The following is a 26435-nucleotide window of genomic DNA, read 5'->3' as shown; positions in this document are numbered from 1 at the left end:
CTGCTGAGCGTCCCTTAGCTTCTCAACCTGTGCAGCCAATAAACGGTTGGTATCTTGCTGTACAGCAGTTGCCTCTTGTTGTACAGCGGTTGCCTGTACCAGAGCCTTCAGTAGGTCCTCCATTATAGCACCAAGCAGTTTTAAACATATAAGTAGCGCTGTGCCTTTAACAGGTCTGCCAAACAAAAGTCCTCAATAAGCATGTTAACAGATGACTGGCACACCCACAGACCCTCACATTCTCCACCATATTGTGATCCTTGTCTGCAGTTAGCACGGTCCTTTTGCGTACAAACATGCACAGTCTTTAAAAGTAACTTAATTCCAAGCACTTTATTGCTGAGCTTCACTACAGAGACAGCAGCAAATGAAAAAAACAATAATGTAACACAAATCCCTATAAACAAAAACCAAGCTCGTCTGAGCACTAACTAACATAAGATTCCCTATCTCTCAGGGGTTAAACTATAACAAAAAATAATATTGGTTTCACCAACCTAGTGTCTCTGTCAGCTCTCTGCACTCCAGTGTTTAGCCAGCCTGCTGCTTCCAGCCTTTCAGAGAGAAACGAACATTCTCCCCTACCTGCCTAGCAGGGAGGGATTTATTCCCACTGCTGCAGCTGATTACCTGCAGCTGAGCAGTAGGTTGGAGACAGTCCAAACCCTGGCCTGGACCTAGTCTCCGAAGAAAAACAAATAAACAGCGGAGTGGAGTGGAGCACTGGCCCACCCTTGTCTCCAAATGCTCCACCCCAGGGGCCCATAACTAAATATGTATTTAACTTATATACATACACACATTCCCCCTGGGGTTAAAGATCATATGCCTCTCTGAACAATGCAGTTGAAATATAAACTCCCTCGGAGACCACCCCATTCACCTTATCACAGGACACTGTAAGCACCAGAACCACTACCGCTTAATGGAGAAACATTTGAATGCTTCATATGTAAAGATAATTTTAGCCAGAGAGAATTGTCATCTGCCGTGAAAACAGAAACCGTCACATTATCGAACTAAAGCTAAGAAAATCTTATTTCTTTTAAAATGTAAAGTTTTTTTTAGGGTGGGAAGGGGATGGAGATAAATCTATATAGTGAGAAAAAATGTTTGTATCCTTAATGTTAGAGTGTTTCTTTAAGTACATTTGATATGTTTTGACCTCATATTAATGTTAATGTATGTCTGATGGGGAGTTTCTTGGATGGCACCTTTGTAGGGTCCCATTATATTCTGGAGTATTTAAAGGTATAATCTATTCCCAGTATAAATGAAAGAACCAGTATTTATTTAGATGAATGTGAAACACTACTACTGTAGTAGAAAAACAACAACTATTGTTTGATATGAAATCAGTACCTGGGATCCATTTAGGAATCTATCAATCAATGCTACATTGATATCATTCATTGCAGATTGATTGAGTGAGTGAGTGACTGTTAATAGACTGCACATTTTGCATGCTTGACACTGAAGCATTGACTTTCCCTGTGCAACAGAAAACCTTTTATGACATCATTTATATCCACTGATATGAAACCAAAAGCAGTCATAGCAACATCAGAATGCTCAAATCAACTAGAGTTGTCTTGTTTACAGCTGGTGTCAAGGGCCAAGGAAGACAACCTAAAGCCAGGCTTGATGAAATGTTTAAAAACACCAATCAGAGGGTCCTACATGTTCATCAAAATCTGGGCCAAAGAGAGACTGGTGGATCAAGAAGAAGGGGAAGGATATTAAGTGGATCCATTTTCAAGATGGTCTCATATATGAAGAGCTTAAGTGCGTTCAGGATGCGAGAAAGATTAGTAAGAGAAGGTAAGGAAAGTGCATTTTTAATTAAGAATTCTTAATTAAGAATATAATGCAGACTTTCCTTACTGCCTTGCTATATGGAGAATATAATTCTATAGAATTATGTATGTGTGTATACCGTTTACATTGTATATATAGTAAATATGTATAAAGTTAATTGAGAGTGTATATATATATATATATATTTATAAACTATAAAGAGTGCAAATACATAAAGTAAATGGTGTTAAAAGTGTATATATGTGCATTAAATAAATATTTATATAGTGTAGAGTATATAGTAACTGTTTTTTATGAATGAACCAATTTCAATGATATTACATACAATAAATGCTCAGCGAATGGAGATTTGCTTTACTATGTACGGAAGATGATGTCCATTAAATGAGTTCCATTACTGCCGCGTAAAGTTGGACGCTTTCGATTGCATTGTTTATTACAAAAGCGAATGTTAGAGACTCGAATTTATGCACAGATATTCTCCTTGATCTGCTCAAGTGTACGCGGCTTGTTAATATACACCAACAACTTCAGATATCCCCAGAGGAAGTATTTAGCAGCTCAAAGGATGGACAAAAGATGTCAGCTTACATTGAAGGGACGGTGGTAAGCTCTTTGCGATTAAATAGTGGACCTGCCATTTTGAGATTTAAATTCCACTACTTTTTCTCGTTGTAACTCCATGAAATTACCCATGATGAATTTACCAAGACTCAGTTATAATATGTACCTGCAAGTGAAAAATTCAACTACTAACAAGTTATTTACCTGTCAAATCCTACTCTTAATATTGGCCCACCCTTTATATTATACATACCATAACTATTGAATGTAGTATATATACTGTATATTCGGTGTATACCTCTATACATTGCAGATTGTATATAGAATACACAGGATATATGGTGTATATATGTTTAGATGTATATAGTGTAAGTAGAGTGTATGGTGCATTTTATGCATAACAAGTATATATAGCGTATGTAACTATTGAATGTAGTATATATATTGTATATTCGGTGTATACCTCTATACATTGCAGATTGTATATAGAATACACAGGATATATGGTGTATATATGAGCATTGTGCATGTAGAGTGTATAGTGCATTTAAGCATAACAAGTATATACAGAGTATATAACTTTTGAGTGTATATTGTATATATTGTATATTGTATATTGTATATATTGTATATTCGATGTATACCTGTGTATATTGCAGATTGTATAGTTACATAATAGGTATTATGTGCAGAGTAAGTGTAGAGTATATAGTGCATTTATGTATTTTTATTGTATATATAGTTTAAAGTCTGCCAAAATTCAGAGTAGGGTTTGAGGGGTGAATTACTGTTTTTTTATGAATGAACCAATTTCAATGACATTACATACAATGAATGCTCAGCGTTTGAAGATTTTCTTGACTATGTACGAAGATGACATCTATTAAATGAGTTCCATTACCGCCTCGCAAAGTTGGACGCTTTCGATTGCATTGTTTATTACAAAAGCGAATGTTAGAGACTCGAATTTATGCACGGATATTCTCCTTGATCTGCTCAAGTGTACACGGCTTGTTAATATACACCAACAACTTCGGATATCCCCACAGGAAGTATTTAGCAGCTCAAAGGATGAAATTACCCATGATGAATTGACCAAGACTCTTTTATAATATGTACCTGCAATTGAAAAATTCAACTACTAACAAGTTATTTACCTGTCAAATCCTACTCTTAATATTGGCCCACCCTTTATATTATACATACCGTAACTATTGAATGTAATATATATATTGTATATTCGGTGTATACCTCTATACATTGCAGATTGTATATAGAATACACAGGATATATGATGTATATATGTTTAGATGTATATAGTGTATATAGAGTGTATAGTGCATTTAAGCATAACAAGTATATATAGCGTATGTAACTATTAAATGTAGTATATATATATTGTATATTTGGTGTATACCTGTGTACACTGCAGATTGTATATAGAATACACAGGATATATGGCGTATATATGTGGATAGTGCATGTAGAGTGTATAGTGCATTTAAGCATAACAAGTATATATGGAGTATATAACGCTTGAATGTAGTACAGTATATATATTGTATACTCAGTGTATACCTGTGTACATTGCAGATTGTATATAGAATACACAGGATATATGGTGTGTATATATATATAGCGCATGTAGAATGTATAGTGCATTTAAGCATAACAGGTATATAGAGTATATAATCTACATATACATGAGTATAGAGTGCATACAATGTATCCAGCTTGTGTAGAGTTTTTATATCGAGTATATGACTAGAGTAAATCATTAGCATTTATAAGTGATATATTATTTGTGTATACAGTGTGTATGTGTAAACATTATTTTTAATATAGTGTTGCATATTTACATAATACGTATTATGTGCACAGTTACGTATATAATGCATTTAGATAGATATACATATTTTCCATGATAGCAAAGAGCAATTTTTTTTTTTTTTTTAATTAGGGATACATCATTTTGGTGAATGGAATGGAGATTTCATATCCAAACAACTGGACAACTGAAGGAAAAAAGGAGAAAAAATGAAAGCCAGGATATGAGGAAATAAATGACAAATGGATCAGCAATACCAGAAGGAGCCACCAGAACCACAGCCACAGAAAATCTTGCAAAATCAAGGACTCCACTACAGCTTTAAATGGAGGGAAATACATCGCTACATTTGTGGACGCACAAACAACAGTACGACTCTTGAAAGAATGTTCCAGGCATACGTAGGGCAACAAACCAATTTAAAGGGACACTGTAAGTACCAGAACCACTACAGCTTAATGGAGAAACATTTGAATGCTTCATCTGTAAAGATAATTTAAGCCGTAGAGAATTGGCATTTGCGGTGAAAACAGAAACCGTCACATTATGGAACTAAAGCTAAGAAAATCTTATTTCTTTTAAAATGTAAAGTTTTTTTTAGGGTGAAGGAGGGGGGGATGAATCTATATAGTGAGAAATGTTTTTGTATCCTTAATGTTAGAGTGTTTCTTTAAGTACATTTCATATGTTTTGACCCCATATTAATGTTAATGTATGTCTGATGGGGAGTTTCTTGTATGGCACCTTTGTAGGGTCACATTATATTCTGGCAGAGTATTTAAAGGTATAATATATTCCTAGTATAAATGTAAGAACCAGTATTTATTTAGATGAATGTGAAACACTACTACTGTAGTAAAAAAACAACAACAACTATTGTTTGATATGAAATCAGTACCTGGGATCCATTTAAGAATCTATCAATCAATGCTACATTGATATCATTCATTGCAGATTGATTGAGTGAGTGAGTGAGTGACTGTTAATAGACTGAAGCCCATGGAACAACGCAGTGGGAGGAGTGGGCCTTGACAGAGCCAGGGAGTGGGCAGGTGCTAGTGTTTGGGGGTTGGGTTAGGGTAATGGTGCTTGGGGGTGGAGATAGGCAGTATAAAGAGCAGCCATGTTAGAGTAGGGTCCATTTTAACCAGAGCCTCTCTTACCTGTAAATTGTTGCAGGTCGGCGAGGTTCTTTTTTCTTTCTCGTTTCTGCAGGATTATGGCGTTGTTAGAAGAGATCCTGGCTGGTGTTCGTGCAGCTGTGAAGGACAGAGGGCTGGAATGGCTCCATCAGCAGCTGGGAGATGCCGGGCCTGCTCCCGCTGTACCGGCCTGTCGACCGATGAGGAGGACAAGGCCACCCCAGCGTTTGAGCCCGGGCGCTGGGCCCACAGCACGGCAGAGGAGGAGCCCTTCAGCGGGACACGAGGTGACCGGCGGTTCTGGAGAGGCCCTGTCAGCAGAGCCAGGCAAGCGCACGGCTCGTTCCAGCGGGCGCGGCAGCGGTCTGGTGAGGACGGCCGTGAAGCACACTGCGGCGGAAGGATACAAGCCACGCGGTTCCGCGGCTGGCAGGAGAAACGGTCCGGATGGATCTCGGAAGATGGCTGGGACGGAGGCCGGGTCGGCGGGAGGCCATGTGTGCGGGGGCTCGAAACAGACACGTCCCGGTGAGTCAGTCACTATTGACAGTGCTGGGGGGCAGGGGAGTAATGAGGAAGGTGGGACTGTAACGGCCCCTCAGGCGTTAGGGGGAGGCTGGGACGGCGGAGTCACGGCAGGAACGTCCCAGGCAGGGGCAGGACAGGGAGACAGCCGCAGGGACAGGGGGACTTCACAAGAGGCAAGTGGGTCCGGGCACACGGCAATCTGCCAGGACAGTGATACTGAAACAGGGACGGGGCGGACGACTGAAGTGAGGCCAGGCTCAGCAGTGTCAGATAGGAGACGGGGAGCCCCTCCATTTAAGGCAGTTAAGGATGGCAGCGGTAGGCGAGAGGGCCCATCCGGCCGCTCTCAGGGGCAGCTTCATGACATGGAGGCCGCAGGGAGCGGGTGGGGTGAAGAACGGCGCTTCCCTAGCGTCAGGCGCAGCGGCACGAGGAGCAGAACAGGGAGTTCAGGCAGCAGGGAAGGGACCAGGTGCAGCGTAGCAGGATCCTGTTGCAGGAGGCACAATTCCAGAGATAGAGAAAAGAGGAGGCAGCGTAGCGGATCAGGTTCGCCAGAAAGGAGGTTCAGCGATCAGAGGAGGGGAGCACCTCGCGAAGGCAGTCGTCCTGCGAGACGGAGCGTTACTAGGGATGGCTGGGAGGAACGTAGGGAGGAAAGGCGGTTAGGGACGGCTCAGAACAGACTACCCAGGATTCCTTCTCCCTACAGGTCACCGAGCAATACACCTACGGTCTCGAGGTGAGTCCAGGCGGATGGGAGTCGGCGACAACGGGACGCTCCAGTGCCTGGAAAGGTAGACGGAAAGACGGCGCCTCTGCAGCCAGCTGCGGCCAGAGGTTCGAGCGGTGAGTTCTCACACACACGACACCCTGAACAGTTGTTAAGTGATTTAAGAACAATTTTAGAGTCTTGGTCTGGGACGGAGGGGTCGCCTGCGCATTTCGGGAAGGTGTGGGCACAGGAGAGTAGTCGTGAGCCGGCGGCTGGGTTCGGGGGGACGCGATTGTCTGTGTCCGGCGGAGGTGAGTCTGGCGCCGCAGCTGAGTCGTCAGGGTTAGATGGAGGGGGCGCGGAGCGTGAGGTAGGGTGCGGTGATATCCCGGATGCGACGCGGCAAAACGTGCACTTCGCGGGCCCTCTCGGATGTCATTTAAAAGCGGAGGTGAAGGACAAGATATGGAAAGGTGAGTTTGTGGAGATATTTTCCCTCCTTCCCCTGGAGGAGTTCTTGGACTTGAAGGAGGAGGATAAGAAGGATGCCAAAAAAGAGGAAGAGGAGAAAAGGCGGAGGTATCGCAAGATACCAAAGACTTTCGGGAATTGGTTGAGGGCCTTCTGCATTCTGGCTAGCGTTATAGGGGAGAAGACGCCGGGGCGTTGTTCCGAACTCTTCTGTTATTTAGATGGGATAGGAGACGCGTACCGAACCTACGGAGGCTTAGCTTGGCGGAGGTCATCCCCCCCCGATGTTATGTTTGCTGAGGCGTTTTGTCCTTATCTGCATGTCTTTCAACTTGGTCTTTAGGGCTAGACACATCCCTGGTATGTTGAACGTGGTGGCTGATGCGCTTTCTCGTTTTCAGTGGGAACGATTCCGGGAAGCGGTGCCGGACGCTCTGGAGCAGGGGCAGGCTTGCCCTGTCGAGATGTGGCAGCTCGGGACCGCATGCTTGGGGAGTGTATAAAGAATTCTCTGGCGCCGAGCACTTGGTCGGGTTACGTCAAGGTTTGGAAGGAATGGGAGGAGACGGTACAACAGGTAGGGGGCGACGGTTCACAGGGGCAGAGGGTGGACGTGCTTTTGTGGGTACTGTGTCGCTTGTTCGCTAAACAGGCGTCACGGACCGTGGTGGATAGGTACATGTCTGCCTTGGCGTTTTTGTTCAAGTTCAACGGGTGGGAGGACATTACGAAGAATTTTGTGATACGCCAGGCGCTGAAGGGTTTTAAGAGGGGTAAGAAGCTCGCAGACTCGAGGCGGCCGGTGTCTTTCTCGGTTTTACAAAGGCTGTTAGGGGTGTTGATGGAGCTCTGTGATTCCCCTTTTGAAGTAACGCTATTTTCTGGGGCATTTGTCTGGGCGTTCTTTGGTGCTTTCCGCATTGGTGAGCTGGTGAGTGCCAATAGGTTAGGGAACGGCGGATTAATGCTTGAGGACGTGGACATATGTAGTGACAGGGTGCAGATATGGCTGCGCCGGTCTAAAACGGACGTTTTCGGCAAAGGATGTTCGGTGGTGTTGTATGAGTTACCGGGATCAGGGGCTTGCCCGGTAGCCTGCGGCGCGAGGTACTGGGATGTTCGGCCAAAAGGAAAGGGTTGTTTCTTTTTGCACGCCGATGGCTCGGCGTTGTCGCGATTTCAGTTTCTGCGGGTCTTTCGTAAGGGATTACAGAAGCTGGGCCTAGAGCCAAACCAATTTGGGACGCACTCGTTTCGCATTGGGGCGGCAATGGAGGCTGCGCGTTTAGGGTTGGGGGACGAGAGGATCAAACGGATCGGGAGGTGGGAATCCATGCGATTCCGCTCGTACGTAAGGCCGGATAGGTTGGTGTAATAAATGGTTCAAGGAATTTTGGGAAGGGGACGTTGTCTTTTTCTGCCACTAATTTTGTCTCTTTTCAGGTTTGGAAGTTTGGTTGCTGGGCCACTCGTATGTGTACTGGGCGGAGAAGAGAGCCGCAGTTCGCAGAAGCGGATCACAGCTGGGCTTTCCATTGGAACGAGTGACTCTATCTTGGTTTGGTTTCAGGGGCGCTAGTTGGCAGTGTTTATGCAGTTTCTTGTTTAAAAAAGTGGCTGGAGGGTCGGTCCCAGATGTGGTGTTGGTTCACGGAGGGGGGAACGACTTAGGTGGGATTCCCCAAAGGGAGCTAGTGAGGAGGATGAAAAGGGATGTTGATCGGCTTCGGGAGCTGGTTCCTGGCGTGGTGGTTGTGTGGTCCGAGATGGTTCCGCGCTTTGCGTGGAGACACGCCAGGGACCCGGCTGCAATAGCTCGATCAAGGGGTAAAGTTAACAAGATTATGGCAGTTTTTATTAGACGTTTGGGGGGCATAGTGGTGCGTCACAGGGAGTTGGAGGGCATGTTACCTGGGTATTTTAGGAGGGCACGGTGTCCACCTGTCAGACGTGGGGAATGATTTGTTGAACCTGGGTTTTCACGAAGGTATAGAACAGGCCCTGTTTAGGTGTGGTGGGGGTCGCACATGCGCTTAAGGAGGTCAAGCTATGTGCTGTGGCGGAACAGGGCGTAGTGAGAATTGGAATTTGGCGTGGAGTTTGAACTGGACAGGCCGAGGTGTAGGCCTGATGGAATTAAGGACTGGTTGGTTCTAGCTCTTCGGTGGCGACGAACCTGGGGGTGTAGGGGTGTCTGAGGTACACCCCTACAGTTAACAGTATGATGTGGGGCCTCTTTGGTAGGCCGTGTTTCAAGTGAATTGTTATTTGGTTATTTATTGTTCAATTGGTAGGGTCATTGTCAGGGGTACTGTGTGGGGGGTATAGTAACTTAATGTATAGTTGGACAATGACCCTAAATTATGTTAATTATTTTAATTTATTATAATTTAATTAATAAAAGCTGTGGACTTTGTACTCCAACAGAATTAACTGTGTCCGTGTCTTATTTAGTATAAGGTTATAGCACATGCCGAATAACGTCTGTGCAAATGTTTTAATATAAGGTTTTAGCACATGCCGAATAACGTCTGTGCAAATGTCATGAAGCCCATGGAACAACGCAGTGGGAGGAGTGGCCCTTGACAGAGCCAGGGAGTGGGCAGGTGCTAGTGTTTGGGGGTTGGGTTAGGGTAATGGTGCTTGGGGGTGGAGATAGGGAGTATAAAGAGCAGCCATGTTAGAGTAGGGGCCATTTTAACCAGAGCCTCTCTTACCTGTAAATTGTCCCACCCACCCTCCCTAATTTTAGCAGCTCCGTTTGGTCACAGCGGCGGAACAGGGCGTAGTGAGAATTGGAATTTGGCGTGGAGTTTGAACTGGACAGGCCGAGGTGTAGGCCTGATGGATTTAAGGACTGGTTGGTTCTAGCTCTTCGGTGGCGACGAACCTGGGGGTGTAGGGGTGTCTGAGGTACACCCCTACAGTTAACAGTATGCTGTGGGGCCTCTTTGGTAGGCCGTGTTTCAAGTGAATTGTTATTTGGTTATTTATTGTTCAATTGGTAGGGTCATTGTCAGGGGTACTGTGTGGGGGGTATAGTAACTTAATGTATAGTTGGACAATGACCCTAAATTATGTTAATTATGTTAATTTATTATAATTTAATTAATAAAAGCTGTGGACTTTGTACTCCAACAGAATTAACTGTGTCCGTGTCTTATTTAGTATAAGGTTATAGCACATGCCGAATAACGTCTGTGCAAATGTTTTAATATAAGGTTTTAGCACATGCCGAATAACGTCTGAGCAAATGTCATGCACATTTTGCATGCTTGACACTGAAGCATTGACTTTCCCTGTGCAACAGAAAACCGTTTATGACATCATTTATATCCACTGATATGAAACCAAAAGCAGTCATAGCAACATCAGAATGCTCAAATCAACTAGAGTTGTCTTGTTTACAGCTGGTGTCAAGGGCCAAGGAGGACAACCTAAAGCCAGGCATGATGAAATGTTTAAAAACACCAATCAGAGGGTCCTACATGTTCATCAAAATCTGGGACAAAGAGAGGCTGGTGGATCAAGAAGAAGGTGAAGGATATTACGTGGATCCATTTTCAAGATGGTCTCATATATGAAGAGCTTAAGTGCGTTCAGGATGCGAGAAAGATTAATAAGAGAAGGTAAGGAAAGTGCATTGTGGGTATTACCCACCTTCTTAATTAAGAATATAATGCAGACTTTCCTTACTGCCTTGCTATATGGAAAATATAATTCTATAGAATTATGTATGTGTGTATACCGTTTACATTGTATATATAATAAATATGTATAAAGTTAATTGAGAGTGTGTATATGGTGTTAAAAGTGTATATATGTGCATTAAAGAAATATTTATATAGTGTAGATAATATAGTGCATTTATGTATTTTTATTGTATATATAGTTTAAAGCCTGCCAAAATTCAGAGTAGGGTTTGAGGGGTGAATAACTGTTTTTTATGAATGAACCAATTTCAATGATATTACATACAATGAATGCTCAGCGTATGAAGATTTGCTTTACTATGTACAGAAGATGAAGTCTATTAAATGAGTTCCATTACCGCCGCACAAAGTTGGACGCTTTCGATTGCATTGTTCATTACAAAAGCGAATGTTAGAGACTCGAATTTATGCACGGATATTCTACTTGATCTGCTCAAGTGTACGCGGCTTGTTAATATACACCAACAACTTCGGATATCCCCACAGGAAGTATTTAGCAGCTCAAAGGATGGACAAAGGATGGCAGCTTACATTGAAGTGACGGTGGTAAGCTCTTTGCGTTTAAATAGTGGACCTGGCTTTTTGAGATTTAAATTCCACTACTTTTTCTCGTTGTAACTCCATGAAATTACCCATGATGAATTGACCAAGACTCTTTTAGAATATGTACCTGCAAGTGAAAAATTCAACTACTAACAAGTTATTTACCTGTCAAATCCTACTCTTAATATTGGCCCACCCTTTATATTATGCATAACGTAACTATTGAATGTAATATATATATTGTATATTCGGTGTATACCTCTATACATTGCAGATTGTATATAGAATACACAGGATATACGGTGTATATATGTTTAGATGTATATAGTGTATGTAGAGTGTATGGTGCATTTAAGCATAACAAGTATATATAGCGTATGTAACTATTGAATGTAGTATATATATTGTATATTCGGTGTATACCTCTATACATTGCAGATTGTATATAGAATACACAGGATATATGGTGTATATATGAATATAGTGCCTGTAGAGTGTATAGTTCATTTAAGCATAACAAGAACATATAGAGTATATAACTATTGAATGTAGTATATATATTGTATAGTAGGTGTATACCTCTATAGATTTCAGATTGTATATAGAATAAACAGGATATATGGTGTATATATGTATATAGTGTATGTAGTGTTTGAGAGTGTATAGTACATTTAAGCATAACAAGTATATACAGTGTTTGTAACTATTGAATGTAGTATATATATTGTATATTTGGTGTATACCTGTGTACACTGCAGATTGTATATAGAATACACAGGATATATGGTGTATATATGAGCATTGTGCATGTAGAGTGTATAGTGCATTTAAGCATAACAAGTATATACAGAGCTTATAACTATTGAGTGTATATTGTATATATTGTATATTGTATATTCGATGTATACCTGTGTATATTGCAGATTGTATAGTTACACAATACGTATTATGTGCAGAGTAAGTGTAGAGTATATAGTGCATTTATGTATTTTTATTGTATATATAGTTTAAAGTCTGCCAAAATTCAGAGTAGGGTTTGAGGGGTGAATAACAGTTTTTTTATGAATGAACCAATTTCAATGACATTACATACAATGAATGCTCAGCGTATGAAGATTTTCTTGACTATGTACGGAAGATGACATCTATTAAATGAGTTCCATTACCGCCTCACAAAGTTGGATGCTTTCGATTGCATTGTTTATTACAAAAGCGAATGTTAGAGACTCAAATTTATGCACGGATATTCCCCCTGATCTGCTCAAGTGTACACGGCTTGTTAATATACACCAACAACTTCAGATATCCCCACAGGAAGTATTTAGAAAATCAAAGGATGGACAAAGGAAGGCAGCTTACATTGAAGTGACGGTGGTAAGCTCTTTGCGTTAATATAACGGACCTGCCATTTTGAGATTTAAATTCCACTACTTTTTCTCTTTGTAACTCCATGAAATTACCCATAATGAATTTACCAAGACTCAGTTATAATATGTACCTGCAAGTGAAAAATTCAACCACTAACAAGTTATTCACCTGTCAAATCCTACTCTTAATATTGGCCCACCCTTTATATTATACATACCGTAACTATTGAATGTAGTATATATATTGTATATTCGGTGTATACCTCTATACATTGCAGATTGTATATAGAATACACAGGATATATGGTGTATATATGTATAGATGTATATAGTGTATGTAGAGTGTATAGTGCATTTAAGCATAACAAGTATATATAGCGTATGTAACTATTAAATGTAGTATATGTATATTGTATATTTGGTGTATACCTGTGTACACTGCAGATTATATATAGAATACACAGGATATATGGCGTATATATGTGGATAGTGCATGTAGAGTGTATCGTGCATTTAAGCATAACAAGTATATATGGAGTATATAACGATTGAATGTAGTACAGTATATATATTGTATACTCAGTGTATACCTGTGTACATTGCAGATTGTATATAGAATACACAGGATATATGGTGTATATATGTATGTTGTGCATGTACAGTGTATATGGAATTTAAGCATAACAAGTATATATAGAGTATATAACCATTGTATGTAGTATATATATTGTATATTCGGTGTATACCTATGTACATTGCAGATTGTATATAGAATACACAGGATATATGGTGTATATATATAGCGCATGTAGAATATATAGTGCATTTAAGCATAACAGGTATATCGAGTATATAATATATACATATACATGAGTATAGAGTGCATACAATGTATCCAGCTTGTGTAGAGTTTTTATATCGAGTATATGACTAGAGTAAATCATTAGCATATAAGAGTTATATATTATTTGTGTATACAGTGTGTATGTGTAAACAGTATTTTAAATATAGTGTTGCATAGTTACATAATACGTATTATGTGCACAGTTACGTATATCATGCATATAGATAGATATACATATTTTCCATGATCGCAAAGAGCAATTTTTTTTTTTTTATTTTTTTTTTTTAATTAGGGATACATAATTTTGGTGAATGGAATGGAGATTTCATATCCAAACAACTGGACAACTGAAGGAAAAAAGGAGAAAAAATGAAAGCCAGGATATGAGGAAATAAATGACAAATGGATCAGCAATACCAGAAGGAGCCACCAGAACCACAGCCACAGAAAATCTTGCAAAATCAAGGACTCCACTACAGCTTTAAATGGAGGGAAATACATCGCTACATTTGTGGACGCACAAACAACAGTACGACTCTTGAAAGAATGTTCCAGGCATACGTAGGGCAACAAACCAATTTAAAGGGACACTGTAAGTACCAGAACCACTACAGCTTAATGGAGAAACATTTGAATGCTTCATCTGTAAAGATAATTTTAGCCGTAGAGAATTGGCATTTGCGGTGAAAACAGAAACCGTCACATTATGGAACTAAAGCTAAGAAAATCTTATTTCTTTTAAAATTTAAAGTTTTTTTTAGCGTGAAGGAGTGGGGGATGAATCTATATAGTGAGATTTTTTTTGTATCCTTAATGTTAGAGTGTTTCTTTAAGTACATTTGATATGTTTTGACCCCATATTAATGTTAATGTATGTCTGATGGGGAGTTTCTTGTATGGCACCTTTGTAGGGTCACATTATATTCTGGCAGAGTATTTAAAGGTATAATCTATTCCTAGTATAAATGTAAGAACCAGTATTTATTTAGATGAATGTGAAACACTACTACTGTAGTAAAAAAAACAACAACAACTATTGTTTGATATGAAATCAGTACCTGGGATCCATTTAGGAATCTATCAATCAATGCTACATTGATATCATTCATTGCAGATTGATTGAGTGAGTGAGTGACTGTTAATAGACTGCACATTTTGCATGCTTGACACTGAAGCATTGACTTTCCCTGTGCAACAGAAAACCTTTTATGACATCATTTATATCCACTGATATGAAACCAAAAGTAGTCATAGCAACATCAGAATGCTCAAATCAACTAGAGTTGTCTTGTTTACAGCTGGTGTCAAGGGCCAAGGAGGACAACCTAAAGCCAGGCTTGATGAAATGTTTAAAAACACCAATCAGAGGGTCCTACATGTTCATCAAAATCTGGGCCAAAGAGAGACTGGTGGATCAAGAAGAAGGTGAAGGATATTACGTGGATCCATTTTCAAGATGGTCTCATATATGAAGAGCTTAAGTGCGTTCAGGATGCGAGAAAGATTAGTAAGAGAAGGTAAGGAAAGTGCATTGTGGGTATTTCCCACCTTCTTAATTAAGAATATAATGCAGACTTTCCTTACTGCCTTGCTATATGGAGAATATAATTCTATAGAATTATGTATGTGTGTATACCGTTTACATTGTATATATAGTAAATATGTATACAGTTAATTGAGAGTGTATATATATATATATATTTATAAACTATAAAGAGTGTAAATACATAAAGTCAATGGTGTTAAAAGTGTATATATGTGCATTAAATAAATATTTATATAGTGTAGATAATATAGTGCATTTATGTATTTTTATTGTATATATAGTTTAAAGCGTGCCAAAATTCAGAGTAGGGTTTGAGGGGTGAATAACTGTTTTTTATGAATGAACCAATTTCCATGATATTACATACAATGAATGCTCAGCGTATGAAGATTTGCTTTACTATGTACGGAAGATGACATCTATTAAATGAGAGGAAGTAACAGAACCAGGTGTCCGACAGTCAGGAAGCGAGGTTCCAGTGCCGGGAGGGGAGGGACACTGAATTGTCTGTATCAGAGACACCCCTGTTTACAATTCACAGAGACGTGGGAGAAGATCTGCATCAGCATTTAATACTCACTAATGTCAGGCTCGAACTGTGGCTGTTTCTGCATCTTGAGAAAGTCCCGTGGGCGGGACGAAACGCGTCGATGAGCCACAGCTGCTAGCTTGATACCTCGATCAGCTGTTACAGGAAGAGGTCGGGTGCAGGAATCCCCGTGAGTATCTACTTGAGGCGTGTTCTGCTGCCGGCCGGTCTCCACACACCGCGGTCTTTTTTGAAGGCACCGACCGTGGTGCAACGCGTCCCCTGTTGGAGTGCCTTCTCTATTCACCGCGGTCTTTTTAGAAGACACCGACCGCGGTCCAGCACTACACTCCTCACACGTCGGACTTCGTCCTGCTCCCGAGCATTCCTCTGGTTTATACCTCGGTGGGGGCCCCCACCGAGGTTAGGTACTTTTATTGAGTTTTCTCATTTATATTTTTGCTTCATTTTTATATAATTGTGTGTTTTTTTTTTTTTATATATCTAGATAGCTTTATTATGTCATTTGTCTAATATTATATTAACTTTATCAATTATAGATCTATTGAGCTATCTTTTTATTTATCATTGAATAATAAATACATTTATATTTGTATAAATTTTGATTATCCTTATAGTTTATTTAGGAGCGCACATGCATTCTATATCGTGAGCTTACACTCATATTTAGTCGCTTGTATATGTATGTTGCTGCCCATTTTAATTTTTTTATATTAACTACACCGTGTTCTTTGATCTGTTACTTTCTATCTATTAAATGAGTTCCATTACCGCCGCACAAAGTTGGACGCTTTCGATTGCATTGTTCATTACAAAAGCGAATGTTAGAGACTCGAATTTATGCACGGATATTCCCCCTGATCTGCTCAAGTGTACGTGGCTTGTTAATATACACCAACAACTTCGGATATCCCCACAGGAAGTATTTAGCAGCTCAAAGGATGGACAAAGGATGGCAGCTTACATTGAAGTGACGGTGGTAAGCTCTTTGCGTTTAAATAGTGGACCTGGCTTTTTGAGATTTAAATTCCACTACTTTTTCTCGTTGTAACTCCATGAAATTACCCATGATGAATTGACCAAGACTCTTTTATAATATGTACCTGCAAGTGAAAAATTCAACTACTAACAAGTTATTTACCTGTCAAATCCTACTCTTAATATTGGCCCACCCTTTATATATTTTTTTTTTTTTGCTTCTGACAAATGGTTTTATTTAGACAAACTATTACAAGTAGTAGACAGAACCATTGAGATTTAAGTGCAATATGTAACAGTCTGAACACTGGCATAATACTAGAAAACCCCACACCCAAAAAAAAAACAAAAAACAAAAAAAAAACACAACACTTTCCAGTACAATACAACAAAACCAGGCACAGATAGAAGGCTGGATAATTGAAAAGCTACAATTCAATTATTATCCAAGCAAACAGAGTGCAATTTAACTATCTAAATCAGAACTGTCACACTGTTGGCCCTTAAGTTGTTAGACTTGTGATCTAACCAGTGATATGCAACAGCTAAAGAGCTGCTATGTGACAGTCTGGATTTACATCACAGCTGCAGAACAAAGATCAGGAGGGGGGTGGGGGTAGAGAGGGACAGACTGCATTATTAGCTTTGCAATGCTGGGGTCAATTGACACAAAATGACTCAGTTTTCACAAACATCTTTGGACTCTTTTCCCCTTCGAATTTCTTCCACTTTCTTATCCTTCTCTCGCAATCTCTCCAGTTTGGCAGCCATTTGAGCTTCTCTTTTCTCTTTATTAGTTTCCATTTTTGAAGTTAGCTTTTCTTCTGCCATTTTGCTGAAGTTATTATTCTCTTCAATTGCTTTTTGTAGAACTTCTCTCTCATGCTCACGCTTTTCAGCAAGTTGTTTCAGAATCTCTGCCTCATGTAGCTTCCTTCTCTCCTCTGCAGCCTCCAACTTCTTCTGAATTTCTTCCAATGAGCATTCCTTTTTCTTTGGAGAAGATATTGAAAGATCAGGAGCTGCATCAGTTGATGGAGGACTCAGAATAAGCTCAAATGCTTGGCCTGAAGCACACTTTTCCAATTCTTTAACTTTGATATCTGAGTCAGCCATTTTGAGATCCAAATTAATGATTTGAGCAAGCTGTCTGTCTGCCGATGAATTCCAAGTCGGCCCACCCTTTATATTATACATAACGTAACTATTGAATGTAATATATATATTGTATATTCGGTGTATACCTCTATACATTGCAGATTGTATATAGAATACACAGGATATACGGTGTATATATGTTTAGATGTATATAGTGTATGTAGAGTGTATGGTGCATTTAAGCATAACAAGTATATATAGCGTATGTAACTATTGAATGTAGTATATATATTGTATATTCGGTGTATACCTCTATACATTGCAGATTGTATATAGAATACACAGGATATATGGTGTATATATGAATATAGTGCCTGTAGAGTGTATAGTTCATTTAAGCATAACAAGAACATATAGAGTATATAACTATTGAATGTAGTATATATATTGTATAGTAGGTGTATACCTCTATAGATTTCAGATTGTATATAGAATAAACAGGATATATGGTGTATATATGTATATAGTGTATGTAGTGTTTGTAGAGTGTATAGTGCATTTAAGCATAACAAGTATATACAGTGTATGTAACTATTGAATGTAGTATATATATTGTATATTTGGTGTATACCTGTGTTATGGTACTTTTTAGCAGTAAACCAAAATGTTTAAATGTCTATCTGTTCCTGTCCAAATTAAAGAAAATTGAATTGCGTATATACGCTGAAGTAATTCAGTCTGACACACGGAGTTCAGGTTAAAATAACTTCGAGGAAATTTATTGGCAAGTGAAGCAAGAACGGGCTTGCAGGCCCTTTTAAGAGGCATTTTGCGTCATCATTGATTATCAAGATATCAGTAAATAAACATCATTAATTGGATTAATTGTTAAGTGTCTGGATTAGTGTCCACCTATCAATATAATTAATTGGCTCAAAAACTAAGTGGTTAGCTAAGTGTCCGCCCACCGAGAGGTGGTATTGTTTGGACACGGGTGGGGACAAGGGGCTCAAGCGCCATTTCCCTTAGCATGAGGTTTACTCGGTGGAAAGGGGGGCTTGAGCGTCATTTTACACGGTCAGTGATGTCAGGTCTTGTGGTCAGGTGCAAGGTCTCTTATGAATAGAACATTTCATTACTACAGTGTTCTCATGGCCTTCAATTTATACTATGTTGCGAGTTAGGGGAAATTCAGCAGTTCCTGAGTTAGTCATGTCTTTATAGAAAATACAGTCTTTGTCCATTGTGTTAGATGTGCTGGGAAATTCTGTCATGTAATGTAGTTTTAAAATGGAGAAGTCAGGTTATGAGGACAAAATGGAGGATTTGTGTCAGTATGGGGTTAAAATGGAGTTAGTGCAATAATTCAATACAGGTTCAACAGAGATTTTTAATAATTCTACATCAGTCCCCCCTATGAAATGTTAGATTCTAAGAGATAAACTTTATTTGTTAATACCAGAAGACGTGTTAACCCAAAGGCACAGAAACCCCGTGGCCGCTAGCTAGGTGTTAATGCAAAGTGCAAGTCTGTCCCTAAATCTGACCCTAATAGGCTAACTCATCATCAGTATGGCCCTCGAACACTTCACTCCCATGGGTGGCCCATGGTGGCTTGCCCACCACTTCTCCACACAGGGTTTTTACCATTCACTGACAGATGCTGTCCCTAAGCTGGTCCCTTCCTAGAATTCTCGCACTTTATCAACAAAAGGGATAGTTTGCAGCGGTAAACAGGGTGAGTTGAGATCCTGGAAATCTTGGTCATCAACTTCGAGATGTGTGAAAGTGGGTGCCGCTTGGTCAACAGTCTTCATGAGGGATTTCCTCAGACAAGGGAGGACACAACAAAAGAGAAGAGCAAAGATAAAAAGAAAAATTAGTATTGCCATACCGATATGCATTAAAGCCTTTTGCCATCCTGTCATCCAACCAAACCATCTTTCCCAGGGATCTTTTATCCCAGAATTCCTTTTTAACTCTTCAGAGAGTTAGTTTAATTTTTCTATGGCTAATGTAACTTTACCATTAGGGCCTGTGTTTTCTGGGATGTAGGTACAACATGTCATGGTGTCGGGCAAAATTTTACATACTCCTCCTTTTTCAGCTAGAATCATGTCTAAGGCCATTCTATTCTGGAAGGCCATCTGGGATGTGGCCTGCAAGTGTTCGGCTAATCCCTGGAGGGCATCTCTGGTATAATTAACAAAACGCTGTTGGTTATAATAAATGTAATTTATCCAATTTAAATTCTTGTTTGCGGTAACTATGGTAAAAAGTGATTCAAATCCTGCAGCAACTTCATCTCTTGCTTTAAATTCATTGGGCACCCCCCTAGGCACCCCAACGGCATCAATATAAACGTGAGGATCAAAACTTCCTTTCACTGGGGCTTCGCGCTTAACCTTAGTGTGACTGGACTCATGGGTGTTGAGGTGTGTGTCAGAGATAATGTGTATGGGCATAATGGCTTTAGCCAAAGTACACTCCCCCCACCACTCTTTGTCCATTCTGGATCTTAGCTGTAAATCCCCACACAACCAGTAAATATCCCCTAATGACCTAGTATGAAACTGCAACAAGTTCATGGAGACATTTCTGTAGGTAGCACAATACCCCTTAGAGAAGTTACCCAAGAATTTACCAATTCCATCATAATTAGCATAACAAGTGTAATTACCTTTATATACTGTAATACCATCTGGGGGTTTGACATCCTTGGTTAGAAGAGGATACTCTACTGTCCATGCTTTACATATGGACCTGTTGAAATCGTAGTGATAGGCAAAAAGACTCAAAACACATTCTTCTATATCTACTGGCAGGGTTAAAGGCACAGTGCCCAGGTGAGGCCGGGCACCGCCACACACATAGCATGCGGTCTTGTTATGCTTATTAGCATTATATTTCATCCATTCTAACCATAGGTTAACATCATTAAAACCTGTTTCAGCGGCCATGGTATCTTCAAAAGTGGGGTTAGCAATGGCCATCATGTCTTGAAAGGTCTGGATATGTGGTTTTAATGGGTTAGGGACCATATGGGTGGCCCCTTGCCACTCAGAAGAGTTGCACATATCTTTGAGGTAGAAATGCCCTAACTTGTGGTAGGAACCCTTTTTCCAGTACATTCCCATTACATATTGGTCTGCATCTGTTGGACTTGGATGCTCAATATTAAGGATTAATTTCATTGGTGTACCCCCCCCAGGCTTTCTCAAAGTCATTCTCTGGAGAAGGGATCTACCATGATCATCTACTTTAGATAAGGCACTTTTTGGTTTGTAACCCCAGGCAGGCCCGGCATTCCATCCCGCCGCCCCCCAATGGTCACAATTGTGCCCCCATTGTTTGTCAACTACACAAACATATGGATCTTTTGCATGAGGGATATCTCTATAGATATTCTGAATTTGTGATGTAGGGAATGGGCATTCTACGATGTCACAATAATCAAAGGTATAAGTAGCCACGTGGGTACATGATGAATTATACCAGAAGGTGTACCCACTAACATCTTTGGTGATGGCTACTTGCTGGGCCTTAATTGAACTAATTAAGGAGATGATGTACCAGAGGTACATGCTTGTGCGGTATCTGCTTCCTCTGGGGCAGGAGACTTCTTGCAGTGGGAAGCGTGGATCCAATGTGGCCTGCCGGCCAATTTGACGGAGGTTGCGGTGATCAGGAGAACTTGGAATGGACCGTCGAATCTTGGTTCCAGGGTATTTTTCCGCACAAATTTCTTAACCAGAACCCAATCTCCGGGAAGCAGGTTGTGGGTACCTGTATCCAAATCGGGATCTGGAATTGAAGAGAAAACTTGGGCATGTATTTTGTTTAAGGCACTTGCAAGTTCAGTTACATAGTCTACTAAAACATCTGATTGAAGCTGTAACTGTTGCGGGTAATAACAACCTAGTCTGGGTGCTGTCCCAAATAGAATCTCATATGGGGATAATGAGTGCTTCCCTCTAAGTGTGTGCCTAACGCTGAATAAAGCTATTGACAGGCTTTCTGGCCAGGGCATCTTTGTTTCTTGTGACATTTTTAACATTCTGGCTTTTAAAGTGCCGTTCATGCGCTCTACTTTACCACTACTTTGTGGGTGGTAAGGGGTGTGAAAGGCTAGGGTCACCCCCAGAGCAGTCCAAATTTCTTTAGTCACCGTTGCTGTAAAAGCTGGGCCCTTATCACTTTCAATGACTTCTGGAAGTCCGAATCTACATACAATATCTGTAAGTAGGCGTCTTGCGGTTGTTTTTGCAGTGATATTGGCCACTGGGTAGGCTTCTGGCCAGCCTGAGAACATGTCCACTATTACTAGTGCATATTCATGAGGCCCACTCTTGGGCATTTGGATATGGTCAATTTGAATTCTCTGGAATGGGTACATGGGTTTTGCCAGGTGTTTTGAAGGCACCTTGATTGGTTTTCCTGGATTGCATTTTGCACAAATGACACAGGCCCTGCAGAAGCTGTTGATCAATGTTGTGATTCCAGGTGCTTCATAATACTTTTGTATGAGGGCGGCCATTAAGTCTTTTGACAGGTGTGCAGGCCCATGTGCCCATTGGACAACTGCTGGATATAAATTTTTTGGAAGGCAGAATTTAAAGTTGTTGTAATATATTCCGTCTTTTAGGATAGCTCCTTTCTTCTTCCATTTCTGGATTTCTTCAGGGGTAATTGCAGCTTGCTGTTCTCGCAAAATTCTTAAATCAGTAGGAAGGGTTTGCAGAGCAAAAATAGGAACTTCTTCTTCTTGTCCGGACACTTCTTCATCCACTTCCTGCAAATCTCTGGCTGCTTGCTTAGCGGCCTGATCAGCCAAATGGTTGCCCTTTGCTTCATCTGTATCCAACTTCCCATGTGCCTTGACTTTCAAAACGGCCACTTCTTCAGGGAGTAGGAGGGCATCCATTAGTTCCTTGATTGCAGAGCTGTGTTTGACTGGTGTACCGGCGGTGGTAAGAAATCCTCTTGTCTTCCAAATGAGGCCGAAGTCATGTGCCACACCCAGAGCATATCTTGAATCTGTATAGATGTTGGCACGTTTTCCTTCGGAGATTTTGCATGCTGAAGTCAGGGCTTGTAATTCAGCTTCTTGCGCAGACATTGCTGGCGGTAAAGATGATGATTTGATAACTTCATCTGTTGTGGTTACGGCATATCCTGTATGGTATTTTCCTTCTTCATCAGCATATCTTGAACCGTCCACAAACAGGGTAAAATCTGGATCTGGTAATGGATTCTCATGCACAGTTGGTAAGTGCACTGTCTCCATTTTCATCTGTTCAAAACAGTCATGAGGTGTTTCTGGGTCATAATCATTCACTATGACCAGATCTTGAAATTCCTTTTCCAGGAAATGGCGTGGCCATGCTTCAAGAAGATCAGTTGTTGGGTATTTGGCAATACCATTTTCCTGTAGCTGTGTTTCATCCATGGTGGCCCATAACTTTGCCATGGGCCCAAGATCATTCCATGACCTTGTTTTCAATTTGGTAACAGGAATATGTGGAATAGCAGTATCCCAATGACGGTACAGGTAATTGAGTTCTGGAGGTAGTTGGATCAGGACCATGCTATTGCCTTCAGAGTCACAATAGAAATCTTGAGCAGTGAGCTTCACATCAATCCAGTGGTAAAGCTCATCTTCGTAGCATGGTTCAGGAGTAATGTTTGGCTTGTACCACATGGTACAGAAAGCATAATCCGGGCCTTCACAGAGAGGTGTCTTGTCTTCGTAAAATGTTAAATGTGGATGCATTATTTTCTTGATACATCCACAGAGAAGGTAGATGTAGGTTTCATCCGTGATAAATCCATAGTAGATACCCCCCTCAGGGAGTGGAAGAAGAGTGGATGGATTAAGAACTTGACATCTTTGTATGGAAATGTTGTCAGGCAGAAGAAGATGACATTGTAGTCGAAGGTGTCTGGCTGGAGACACGTGCTTGAGCTGGACTTGGTTGATAATGGCAGAGATGTCATGAGGGGCCAAAACAACCAGAGGGTGGCCAAGGACTAGGTCTGCAGTTCTTTCAATGAGTTCTCTTGCAGCAAAAACAGCCCTAAGGCAGGAAGGAGTCCCTCTGGCCACAATGTCCAGTTGACATGAGAAATATCCAATAGGCCTCTGGCGGCCTCTTAAGTCATTAGTTTGGGTAAGAACTCCTGTAGCATGGCCTTGTCTTTCAGAGACAAATAATTTGAAAGGTTTGGTATAGTCTGCTAGGCCCAAGGCAGGAGCTGAAGCTATGGCACGTTTAAGAGATTTGAAATTATCCAGAGCTTCATTGGTCAGGCAGAATGGGTCTGACTTGAGTGCATCATAGAGAGGTTGCATAAGCAGAGAGGCTTCTGGGATCCATGCTCTGCAGTAGGAAATGAGGCCTAAGAAGGCATGAAGAGATTTAGAAGTCCTTGGAGGTGGGATATCCAGTACTGCCCTTACCCGGTCCCGAGTAAGGTGTCTGGTACCTTGAGCTAGGCAATGACCAAGGAAAATTACGGAAGGTTGGCAGAATTGCAGCTTGAGAAGTGAAGCTTTGCATCCTTGTTCTGCCAAATAGCAAAGGAGACTAAGTGAACACTTTTCAGTAGTGGGAATATCATCTCCACAGAGCAGTAAATCATCCACATACTGGAGCAAAACAACTTCTGGGTGTTCAGCTTGCCATGGGTCAAGGATGGTGCACATGGCTCTTGCAAATTGACTTGGAGAATTTTGGGCCCCTTGGGGCATGACAGTCCAGGTATACTGTTGCATTTCATGGGTGAAAGCAAACAGGTATTGACAGGATGGATCCAGTGGAACACTGAAAAAGGCATTAGCCAGGTCAATGACTGTGAAATACTTTGCAGATGGTGGGACTCCAGAGAGCAAAGTGTGAGGGTTTGGTACAAGAGGGGTGTCCAGGACAGTTGCTTCATTGACGGCACGGAGATCCTGAACCATCCTGTACTTCTCTGGCTCACCTTTTGGAGTTTTCTTCTTCACAGGAAATAATGGAGTATTACATTCTGATTTACATTTCACTAGAGCACCCTTCTCCAAGAGTGCTTTGATTTGGATAGAAATAGCTGCAGCCTGTGCTGGTTTTAAAGGATATTGTGGTTTTCTTGGTAACTTAGCTCCTGGAATAAGCTTTACCACCACAGGTGGGACATTTAGGTGACCTATGTCCTCTGGGCCTGAGGACCATAATTTAGCAGGCACCTGTGTTTTTAACACTTCTGGGAAATTGGACCTCGGTTCTGCTGCTTCCCCACGGGGTCCTTCTAAATGCAGCATCAGAGGTAGGGAGCACAAGGCTGAGGTGTCTGATTCAGATAGAGGTGTAGACATTTCTACTTGTCCATCTGGAGTGAAGGTGATAGATGCCTGCAGGCGTGAGAGAACATCAGCGCCTAACAGGTTAATTGGGCATGTGGAGGATACCACAAAACGAGCAAGCAGGCTAGTGCCAACTCGTAGTGGAGTTGTTAAAGGGCTGTGTCTTGGCTGGCCATCCACTCCAACAAAAGAGACATCAATATTTGACAGAAAAGATGGGTCTGGCAGGTCTTGTTCTCGCAGAACACTTCGGGCTGCACCTGTGTCAACAAGAAATGTGGTTGGTTGGCCCTCAATGGGTAAAGTCACTGTTGCAAGTGGCCCCCCCTTATCCCCTGTAGACACTGCCATGACAGGGGTTACAGACACAGGCTTGCCAATTTCCTAATCATCAGGTTCCTCAACTATTGGAACCGTTGTCTCGGCCTTGGGGGCCGGGGCAGGCCTGGACGGCTTTCTTGGCTCTCTTTTGGGTTCTGGGCAATCATTTTTAAAATGTCCTTTAGCCTTGCAATTAAAACAATAACCATCCTCTGGTTTGGTGCCTTTGGGAACAGGGGTGGTGCGGGACACCATAAGAGGAGCGGAACTGGGCCTTCTGGGGGCCTGGGCAGATTCCAGACCTCTAGCAACTAAGAGTAAAGTATCCAGAGGAACAACCTTATATTCAGGGCGTGCAGCAATGATTCCCTTGCGTATGGAATCTTTAACACCTTGGACAAATGCACCAGACAGCATTTGTGAATGGATCTTATCAGTAAGATCAAACCCCAAATCTGTAAACATTTGATACAGTCTTGCATGAAACCTTTCCACTGATTCTCCTTTATCTTGTATAACATCAGTAAGGCCAGCAGCCTGATCTGCAAGTTTGTCCTTAGCCCATTCTCTCAATTGGTTGCAAAAAGTTACTCCGGAGGGGTAATCAACATCACTGGAGAGCAGATCTGTACTGAGGTGGCGGGCCATGCTGGGCCAATATGCATCCCCTGCTTTTAATAGCACAAATGCTCAGTAAATCACGCCATGCGGCGGAATAAGTCTTTTGAATTTGAACTATCCCTCGGTAAAAAGGCATAGGCTGCTTTTCTGGGTCAGGGAGTGATTTCATTAAAGCACTAGCTTGAGTGGGGTTAAAGGCAACATATTTAGGAGGGGCCCGTTCTCCCCGACCCTTGTGTCCAAAGGGATCATCGATAGAACGATGAGCTGAGGCTCCCGCAGCCTCCAATGAGTCCTGGGATACCCTGTCATCCTCTTCCTCCTCTATTTCTACGATCTGGGCCCTTCTACGTGAGGGGCCCGCTTGAGGTGACAGAACCGGGGGATGGGAGGGAGTCCCAGATGCGGGGGTGGCTTGTGGGTCATAATCTTGGGATAAGTAGTCA

General features: G+C 41.3%; 1 protein-coding gene across 1 annotated transcript; it reads right to left on the bottom strand.

The window, feature by feature from the left end:
* Positions 1–16830: 16830 nt before the first annotated feature.
* On the bottom strand, positions 16831–17783 carry LOC134585795 (stathmin-1-A-like). The gene has a single exon (XM_063441265.1). The coding sequence runs from the start codon at positions 17721–17723 to the stop codon at positions 17286–17288; it is 438 nt and encodes a 145-aa protein (XP_063297335.1). The 5' UTR covers positions 17724–17783; the 3' UTR covers positions 16831–17285.
* Between the last annotated feature and the right edge of the window lie 8652 nt (positions 17784–26435).

Source organism: Pelobates fuscus, chromosome 2 (genome assembly GCF_036172605.1).
Source record: "Pelobates fuscus isolate aPelFus1 chromosome 2, aPelFus1.pri, whole genome shotgun sequence".
NCBI classification, from domain to species: domain Eukaryota; kingdom Metazoa; phylum Chordata; class Amphibia; order Anura; family Pelobatidae; genus Pelobates; species Pelobates fuscus.
The sequence above is the reverse complement of the archived record's forward strand: the minus strand, read 5'-3'. Positions and strand labels throughout refer to the sequence as shown.